General features: G+C 37.5%; 2 protein-coding genes across 2 annotated transcripts in view; both read right to left on the bottom strand.

Annotated features, from left to right (window-relative positions):
* Positions 1–5,012, bottom strand: part of rad9b (RAD9 checkpoint clamp component B) — an 11,153-nt gene extending 6,141 nt beyond the window's left edge. Inside the window, exons 1-6 of the mRNA XM_008335694.3 lie at positions 2,218–5,012; positions 2,099–2,130; positions 1,925–2,019; positions 1,675–1,801; positions 801–1,587; positions 5–57 (exon numbers count right to left, since the gene is read on the bottom strand). Of these exons, the coding sequence (XP_008333916.1) occupies positions 5–57; positions 801–834 (87 nt within the window). The 5' untranslated portion in view covers positions 835–1,587; positions 1,675–1,801; positions 1,925–2,019; positions 2,099–2,130; positions 2,218–5,012. The remainder of the gene's footprint in view (positions 1–4; positions 58–800; positions 1,588–1,674; positions 1,802–1,924; positions 2,020–2,098; positions 2,131–2,217) is intronic.
* A 150-nt stretch (positions 5,013–5,162) lies between these two features.
* LOC103397438 (ubiquitin-conjugating enzyme E2 G1-like) lies at positions 5,163–8,733 on the bottom strand. The gene is made up of 6 exons (XM_008335698.3): positions 8,534–8,733; positions 6,832–6,934; positions 6,652–6,749; positions 6,034–6,212; positions 5,816–5,922; positions 5,163–5,710 (listed from the first exon to the last, which is right to left on the bottom strand). The coding sequence occupies exons 1-5, from the start codon at positions 8,574–8,576 to the stop codon at positions 5,836–5,838; spliced, it is 510 nt and encodes a 169-aa protein (XP_008333920.1). The 5' UTR covers positions 8,577–8,733; the 3' UTR covers positions 5,163–5,710; positions 5,816–5,835.
* Between the last annotated feature and the right edge of the window lie 1,093 nt (positions 8,734–9,826).

Genomic DNA, 9,826 nt, shown 5'->3' with positions numbered 1-9,826 from the left:
AAACCAACCACAGATCTTCTCCAATCCGTGACAGCGCATGAATAGCTTTCCCAAATGCTGCAATATCACAAGACACCACCAGGGTTAAACGCTAGGTGTACTGTGTATTGTACGTTTTAAATTATTGTAATAAATATTGAAATAAGATGCTTAGAATGTACAGTATAAGATGCATTTGCGTCCAGGGGAAAGAATTGGCCAGATATAATTATCTGAGCTGTATTTCGTTTCTAATTTGGCTATTCCAAAAATGATTAACACAATTCTACAAACATACAGGTCTCTACATTATTGACACATTTCCTAGTTCTACGAATAATTATGGACATTTAGGAATTTAGGAACACCGAATTAATTTTTTACTCTTTTTAGACATGAGCAATGTTTGTAAGATAATATAACGTCTTTATGAATTTGATATAAATGCAATGAAAATGAAAACCAGATACCTGCTAGGGCTTAATACCCATAACTGTATAACAATTCGTAACACATTTAAAAAGCAACACTGAGCTTGGGAACTCAAAACCAATATCACTTCGAATCAATAAATAATTAAATAAACAAACAAGTATGCAAATAAATTGGTAAATAAATGTTCAACGAGTTTATAAACTCGCGGTTAGCTACGATTGCTAACCAATTACTAAGGTAACGTATCAGCCTTAAAACCTGTTATTTAAAGCAAAAATAAGATACAATATGTTACAAAGTTAGCAAATTAAGTAATTTAAAAATACCCTGTAGATGACAAAACAAAATGTTACTATTAACGAATAATTAAATATATATTTTATTACCTTTTACGCAGTTTACTTCCAGGACACAGTTCATACTTGCTGTAGGTTCAAGTTCAAAGATTTGTTTTAAAAAAAAAGTAAGAAAGAATTAAAGAAAGAAAACAAGGGTAAAAATAACTTTTAAGCTAAGTTAAAAAGCTTAAAAGACAAACGTTGGTATCACAGTAGGTTATCGCTAATTTTGTTTTACTCTGTTACAAATGAGATGTGTCAGACAAATAAGGTGTTAAATGGTGTTTTACAGACGTTACAGATGCCATACATGTGCCATACATGTCTGTTATGTAACCTTCACTGTATTTCTTGATCAAAACACTATATTTATAAAAAATCTTATCAGATTTATATAAGGATACATATTAATATTTTCCAATACATACTTAAAACATACTTTAAAAAGTGGACAGTTCTGTTGAAAAGAAATCAGCATTTTGGAACAATTTTACCTACATAGGATTTCAAATAAAAAGGAGATTTTATATCATATCATCATATATATCATACTGGGAGATTTAGCAACAACAAACAGTAGCAGATAAGATAAAGAAAAAGGGATTAGCAGATATGCCTGCCATAAAGCTCTTAGAACATTCAGGAGGAACTTGCTGTCACATCCCTCTCCTGGTAACTATTTTTGGAAGTATGACATCAGACTGAGCTACACTGCTGCTGCTGCCTTTCCTCTGTCCTCGTGGCTTTGTCCTTGCTTGCACATCCTTCTCTACGTCCTCTGTGATCCTGCTTTTTTGTCCATACTGATGCCTCCATCTGCAGGTGGATTTCTGACCTAGGGAATCACACAAACGGACCATAATGACAGTGAAGAGGAGTCAGAGGTATTATTACAGTTAGACACACTGTTGGTGCACAGTACCTGACTGCAGGCATGTGTGCAGCACATTGAGATAGTGCTGCTTCATCTGTCTTCTCATGTGCTCTGTGCTGTAGACATTAGTTATGCTGTAAAGGTATCGCCTCTGCCCAGCTGTGAGGGCAGGGTGCTGAGCCACACACACAAGGTGGCATTATTGCACAAAATACAGAATCAAACAGTAACATTATTGTACAAGAAAAGCATTACACGGAGTTGCAGAGGAAAGACTATTGTAGTTTAGCATGGTCACCTGTAAAAAGGGGGCAGACATCATGGATTTGGGAATGTGTATTGTCCTTAAGTGCTGGCTTTCAGTGGGTACATTTATCTTCCTCAGTTGCTGACCTAGAAAATTCTCTAATTTGAGATATGAATTGTAGATTCAATAGAATGTGCAGTTCTTAATTGAAAGCGTTTGACTTACCATCCGTGTACCTTTTATTAGACTCCAAAGATCTAGGGATTAAAAGTGGTTACAAACTGAAAAAAAGTACAAATGCACTCCCCTCCCCAGTTTGAATCAAGTAATATGTATCCTCTTACCTCATTAAAATGTGACCACTTCCTTCTTTTAAGAGGTTTTCATTTTTCAGGTGCTCAACAAATGTGACTCGCTTTCTCATTGTTACCTACTACCACAGTATCTGCAGTGGTTATGTTAGATGTCTCTTGCACCTTGATGGGCTCAGTGTGTGTGTGTGTGTGCAGCAAACAGAGCCCATTAGTGTGAAGTGAAGCCAGCAGTGACACCTGACTCTGCTCCCAGGGCTCCAATTACAGAGCAGGGGTCGGATCTACCTGAAGACATAATGTGTTCTCATCAAAAATGTAGAGCACAATCACAATTACAAGCCACTCTGTTTACACACTTTATTGAGCATCATGTCCAATATACATTGCATTGACACTGAATGGAAAAACAGACAAACAAATAAACCCCAAAACAAATAATGGCTAACAAAGATAAACCTGGATACACCGTTTTCAGAGCGTATTGTTTAATGTAATTTCAAACGCACCGAATCTGTGCAAATACAGTGAACACCGGTCAGAGGGGGTCATGGTAGGTTAGAAAAATCAGAATAATAAAAAACCAATGTCAACAGCAGTTATGTGATTATCAAATTGTCATATTGAAAAACACAATAGACACATTTCAGAAGAATGTGGGGTCTGCCATAAATAGTATATATATCAATATTCTCTGCATTCACACCTCTAGGACCACTATTTCTGGTCAAGCTGATGAATCTGTTTACCACCATCTAAGGAAGATTCATAAGCTGGAGGACAAACAACAAATATGTGGAACTCTTCCTGAAACTGTGTGGAACCAAAACTGAACTCCTTTGACACAACGACGGATGGCAAAGAGTTATATGACAACCTTAAAACAGCAAGAGATGCTATGAGGAAAAGCTCCCAACACTGAAGTATTAGAGCTTAAATATTCACATCAGAGTTGTTCTTTAAACGGCAACATACTGAATTTCACAACATGGGTCGCCAGTTCACAAATGTAAAAAGAACAAGATTGCCCAAACTTCTAAGGTTGGATCTTTACCAACAGCACCAGTGTTGTGAGGCAAACAGCTGGTTCAGATGACAAGGTTTTGGCCATTGACTGCATACAACCATCAACAACTGTGCTTGGTCACTTATGCTCCTTAAAGGAATATTGCAAAGTTCAACAATATTGCATATTTTCTCAAATACCATGCAGCCTAACATATTACATCCACCCTCTGGGGACAATACATACCAGCTGCATCAATCCAATTCATGCGTCAAAAACTAATATTTATGTCTAAATGTCAATGTGTGGATGTTCAAGCCAGTGGATTCCAGACTCTGCCACAGACATTTAATGGGATTGTTTTCTGGAAGGTAAAATAATTTTCACTTTCCAGCATGCATCTTCAAAAAAAATTTACAGGTCCATAGACCATTTATTTGAAACAATAAATCTACAAACCTATGTTTAAAGTGTACTTGTAGAAGGGTCTGGTTTCCATAGTTACTCTATGAATACAATTTGTAATAACAATTACTCTCTGGAAAAGTCCATGGTATGGGTGTCAAATTTCAGAGATTCTGCAATTTGAACATGTCAGCATTTTACAATTGTTAACTGAGAGAATGACCGCCAGTGACAATGAACAGGAGTAGATACAGTTTGTAATTAACAGCTGTATCATTTATGAGTAGTCTGGCAGCAGACAAATGTTGCATCTGAGGTATTCCCATAATAGTGTAGTGCTTTATTTGCCATTTTTTGAAAAACAAGAACATAGTTTACAAAGTTTTTGCAATGAAGAAGAAAAAAAAGCAATGAAAATCATAACATTCTAGTCAAACTCTTAAGGAAGTGCAGGGTGGAGTAAAACACAGCCTAATTTCTATGTCCATTTCCGATGCAATGTACAACAGTGTTGCCAGCTGTACATTAGTTATCATTTGGTTCAATACTTTCGCCCTCTGTACAATTAATTATTTACCATAATGTATTATACATTGTTAAAATTCACAATTAAGTTCATTTATTAACACACCAGGATAAGGATCCCTCACGTAATTATTGCGCTCATTTTCACACACTGCCTCCACCGGCTCCTTACAGCCAGTTATACAAGATCTCATGGTGCAAATGACATAAAATATGAGCGCACTGCACGTGTTGTGGGTAAAACCACATTATAACATTTATATTTAATATGCAAAGTCTATAGTGCGTTACCAGAGCAGATTGTCCTCAGCCTAGTCAGAAGGAGAATGATGCATACAATAATTCTCCTCAAAATATTATTACATTTAGGGTGCTGGTACAATATTCCACAGCTGGCAACACTGGACTTCGACCAAATTCGAGATGTTTTCCACATTTAAGAGCATAACCTTAACAGCAAATTTACCAAAAGTCCATATAATTCTAAACTCATAAGTGTGTGTGAAACTTCAAAATGTACCCAAACGTATAAAACAAAAACTAATAACTTAATCTAAGCCTTAACTCTACCATGGAGACCCTAACATGACAGACTTAAACACATCAACCTCATCAAATTAGTTTGTTCTCGGAAACAGAGGTAAGGTCAGAAAGCACTTCACCAGTACACACCTGAAGTAATCACAGCTTGAGTTATTTTCACAGATTGGTTCAGGTTGCCCATGATTTGTAATTGTGACCAGAAAATTAGCAATACACATCTTCATCAACAAAAGGTGCCGTAGGGTTTGTGTGTGTTAGGAGTCAGAGAATATTAGGGTTGGTTTCATTGATGGCTAATCTAGATCCTCTTTAAGGTTTAACCTGAGAAGTTGGCACAACATCCTGGTTGATAGAATTAGCTCTGTTCTTGAAAGTGTAAAGAATCAATGATTCTGGAATCACTTCACAAGTGACAAGAAGGGACACGAGCTCTGATCCTTTAGAGGTCTTCCTCACATTCATTTTCATAACTAGAAACGCAAACAGTAGGCTGTTTCTCAAACTAGGAAACAAAAAAACAAGCAAACTTCCAAACCAACACCAATTTTCATCTTGCCATTCTTAACTAACAAGGTGTGGAAAAGTGAAGCCCACAAAAAGGAACGGTGACTCACTGACTGTGTTGACTAGAGAAAACATATTTTACATGACAAAATGATGGGGGCTGACATGAACCAGGAGGATGGCTGATGACCCAATGGCCAAACGGGTGTTTTGTTTTGTTTTACACAACCTTGACCATTAATTGCATAAGAAACCTGGTATAAAGTAGAAACTGTTCAGCAGCAGATAAAAAAGCAAGTTAATTTACAGTAGTGACATATTTTACATCTTATTTTGTTTTGGAAAATAAATAAAATTAAATATACAGTTCCAGGTAGGAAACAGGTAAATTTCGCTGGTAGGTTTTTCTTCAAATTGGCTCATTTTGCGGAAATCGACAACCGTTCGAAATGACGTGGTCGATGTCGACCACTTCCTGTGACTGGCAAAACATGGGGTGCAAAAGCCTTTTGCTGAAATTTTCCGTCTGAAGGTATCCTTTAACTGAAATTTGGAGGAGGAAAAAAAAAAAAAAAAAAAAAAAAATCAGTCAATGCCATATCTCTAATGATCATGGTTTTAAATGTAAATCCTTGCAGTTTTACTTACCCTGGAATTTACAACTGAGTCTAATCAAATGCCATCTCTTGACTTTTTCTTACACAGCGAGCAACCTTCCTCTTAAATTCCCCGTTTGGATCCTCTCTCCACTCTTTCTGTTGGGAAAATAACCCGAGGATAGTTCAGTGAAACCTCTGATGTCTGAGAGTTGACTCAAAAGAGTGTGTGTATATTTTCATGTTGGAAATGGTTGCAGTTGTACTTACAGCAGCGTCCACATTAGCGGGCGAATCACTGTTGGGGTCTGCAAGCATTGAGATGACACTAATCATGATTGTCTCTACTGTGTGGATTGGAAGCCAGCGCTCCTCCGGCTTTTCATAACCAAACTTATCTTCTCCTGGTTCGTGGAGAATTGAAATACAAACATCCCCGTTCTTTGCCACTGTGGAGAATTAAAAGATGAATGTTACAAACAATACAACAAGAAAATGACCTTTACTAAAACAAGGGGCGGGGAGTAGCTGCAAGACCGGAGCCAGTATCTATCTAGCGGTGCATATCATGCATTATCATTATTTTATGTCCATTTCCATTGCAATGATGATAAGCCCACGACAGCCTTTTCTAAAGAAATAGGACTATACAAACACTGTGGGCAGAGCTTTTACTCATATAGAGGACATCTAAACCCTTGACATAGCATAAATACTTAAAGAAAGACACTATATGCAACCATATTCTTCTCTAAATGGTTCCTGTCACTGAAGAGGTCGTAATAGTGAAAACTGTGAAAAAAGTGTTGAAAGCCTTCTAAGATCTACAGACAAGTAAATAGCATATCACTTTTTACATTAAAAAAAGATCCAGATAAAGATGTTCACCATTTGGATGCCAGATTTCAGTGATGAACTTCATCTTTGGAGGTCGCAGTGGATAATCATAGGGAAAGGTAAGGTATGCTTTGAAAAACCCTCCTTCACTGCAACAGAAACAAAGAACCCAGATAAGACATTGAGAAATAGAAATATTTAATTATTAATACCTAAATTCCTTCCACTTACAAAAGAGTGTCTTGAGGACCGATGATCACGACTTCCCATTTGTATATGTCATCATCATCGATCAAGCCAGCTGAAAAGCCCTCCACAGGATTTTTGTTGAGCTCTGGGAAAAGACAAAAAAATACTTTTTTGTGCTCATCTTCAAAAACCATCTTGGGGGCTGAGGCAGAAAAAAAGCTAAAAGGCAGGGGACAGTCTCCACACACACAGCGCCAGCCTCAGCATGCAAGACCTGGAAGTGGTAACTGCTGCAGCACTTCATCAGGATGGAGCACAGTATATTAAAAATAAAATACAAATAAGAAAATTAACTAGATGATACTGACTTTTACTTCAAAAAAACTCTCCATGTGTTAAAGAAAAGTTAGGTACATTTACATGTTGTTTTAAAGCAGCATTTAGGTATTTATCTGTGACAACAAACATGCCAGCAGAGGGTGAATTGGGAGAAAGATGTTTTTCAGAAACAGCACTGCAAACAGATGGGCTGTATGAATGTCTACATACAAAGATAATCAAAAGTTGAGCAAATAACAGCAAAAATGAATAACACTGTGAACCAGACCACATAGAAAAAAAGAAGATACAAGTTAGTTAGCAACTTCCAAATGTATCATACTACAGCAGGGTGGGACTTGGGTCACAATGACAACAGTGTGCTTAACATAGGGCTTTAATTAACTATTCTATGGAGTTGTAACACCTGCAACAATGTTTTTTTTTATTTATGCCCCATTTCAACATCAACATTCTTAACCCTCCTCTCACAAAACTACGACTTTGAATTTAAAAAATAAAATAAAAATTAATTTCAACTACTACATCTTGGTTTCTGATTTAGTATTTGAACATCCCAATCACCTTGTAAAAGCATGGGGAAATGTAAAAAAGTTTTTTAATTAACACTTTGCTTAATATAACACTTTGGGCCTGTGTCCTTATCCTGCATATTGTGCCTGCAATGCAGTGCTCTAACATTTTAAATATAAAACGTATGAAATGTGATATAAGCTGGTAAGTTGTTAGTTAAAAATATACACACAACACAAAGTTTATTGAATAAGTTTGTGTGCTTAACAAACTACACTTACCTTAACATCACATGATTATCTTAAGAGATAACATTAAAAAAACAATAAATGCAATTTGTCAATTTTATTTGTACTAATTGCCTGGTGACGACGAATACTATGGCTCAGTTAATCGACCGATCGATTAATAGGTTTCCACTAAAAGCCTTAAAAAATCTATCAGTCCGGACAAATTTTTCACATTACATATTTCTATGAAACGGATTACGGTAATAATTATTCGATAATCAATTATTACTGTAAAAAGAACGACAATATAAGGGTATTTATTTTATTAGCAGTGCTAGGCAGAATGGATTGATTATTCCTTTGTTCAATCTGCTCATTCCTACTCAGTCCTACTCGTTAGCCTGTTAGCATTGTTGGCGCTGTGCATCATTACTTAGGTCCAACAGATTGTTATTAAGGCTGTTTTCACCATTATTGAAAATATTTTAAGATTGAGTAACCAACAAGTAATTTAACACAGTAACTGTGGTTAGAAATGCACAGCCCTGTTAGCTCTCCTAACCTCTCTGCTGTGCGATGCTAAAATGAAGCTAACGCTAACTAGCTGGCTAGCCATTATTAACAGAATGTTTGCTCACAACCTTGATTTCATGTTTATTTACCTGCCAGTTGCTTTCGAAGAAGTAGCGCTGATTGTTCGGTCATGGTACGAGGACGTGATTGGATAGCACTAACTGTCGACAAACACAATCAGAGAAAAACAGCGAATTGAAGTTAAGCTGAATTCGCAAAGAGAGGCAGCGCGGCACTATCTGTTACTGCTGCTTCTGTTTCCCACAGTGTTTTGACACTAGGTTCAGCTGCTGCTTTAACCATGTGCGCATGTGCGTTTGCAGTATGTATTCTTGTGATCTTGTGTGTTTTGTGGATGTGAACAGTAAGAAGTTTGGAACTCTGAAGAAGTTTGGAACTCTGAATATAGGTACAATTACAGGGAAAAGTAGAGAACTGGCTGATATGATGGAGAGGAGAAGAAGAATAGACATTTTGTAGCAGGAGACCAGGTGGAAGGGCAGCAAGGCTAGAAACATTGGAAACAAACTGTTTCATCATGGTTCAGATGGGAAGAGAAATGGAGTAGGGCTGATCCTAAAGGAAGAATATGTAAGAAATGTGGTGGAGGAGAAACAAGAGTCAGACAGGTTGATGTGTGTGAAGGTAGACATAGAAGGAGTGATGATAAATGCTGTTAGTGGTTATGCCCCACATGTGGGCTGGGATTTGGAAGAAAAGGAGAAGTTCTGGAATGAGCTGGATTGGATGGGAGAGAGTATCCCCAGGGGAGAGAGAGTGGTGATTGGAGCAGACCTAAATGGTCATGTAGGGGAAGGGAACAGAGGTGATGAGGAAGTGATAGGTTTGGTGTGAGGGAGAGAAACTTAGAAGGACAGGCAGTGGTAGATTTCACGAAGAGAATGGAAATGGCTGTGGTAAACACCTATTTCCAAAAGAAAGAGGAGCACAGGGTGACGTACAAGAGTGGAGGCAGGTCCACACAGATAGATTATATTCTATGTAGAAGATGTAATCTGAGGGGGATTAGAGACAGTAAGGTGGTGGCAGGCGAGAGTGTAGCCAAACAACATGTGATGGTAGTGTGCAAAATGATGATGGAGGTGACAAAAAGACAGAGAGAAGATCAAGAAATTGGAAATTAAGGAGAGAGAAATGTTGTGGAGACTTCAGGAAGGAAGTAGGGGCAGTTATGAGTTGTGTTGAGAAACTCCTAGATGATTGGGAGACTACAGCTGCAGTGATTAGGGAGACAGGTAGGAAGGTGCTAGGTATGTCCTCTGGGCAGAGAAAGGAGGACAAAGAGACCTGGTGGTGGAATGATGAAATCCAGGAGAGTGTGCAGAGAAAGAGATTAGCAAAGAAGAGAAATCAAGCTGGGA

The sequence above is a fragment of the Cynoglossus semilaevis genome, chromosome Z, assembly GCF_000523025.1.
Source record: "Cynoglossus semilaevis isolate Cse_v1.0 chromosome Z, Cse_v1.0, whole genome shotgun sequence".
NCBI lineage: Eukaryota > Metazoa > Chordata > Actinopteri > Pleuronectiformes > Cynoglossidae > Cynoglossus > Cynoglossus semilaevis.
This window is presented reverse-complemented; position numbering and strand designations above follow the sequence as displayed.

Bases quoted from the DNA above. Each gene is read 5' to 3' on its own strand.
- LOC103397438 (XM_008335698.3), bottom strand. From the start codon at position 8,576: ATGACCGAACAATCAGCGCTACTTCTTCGAAAGCAACTGGCAG. The intron at 6,750-6,831 runs GTAAGTGGAAGG...TTTCTGTTGCAG, and splicing joins GGTCCTCAAGACACTCTTTT to TGAAGGAGGGTTTTTCAAAG. The intron at 5,923-6,033 runs GTAAGTACAACT...TTTTCCCAACAG, and splicing joins CCGCTAATGTGGACGCTGCT to AAAGAGTGGAGAGAGGATCC.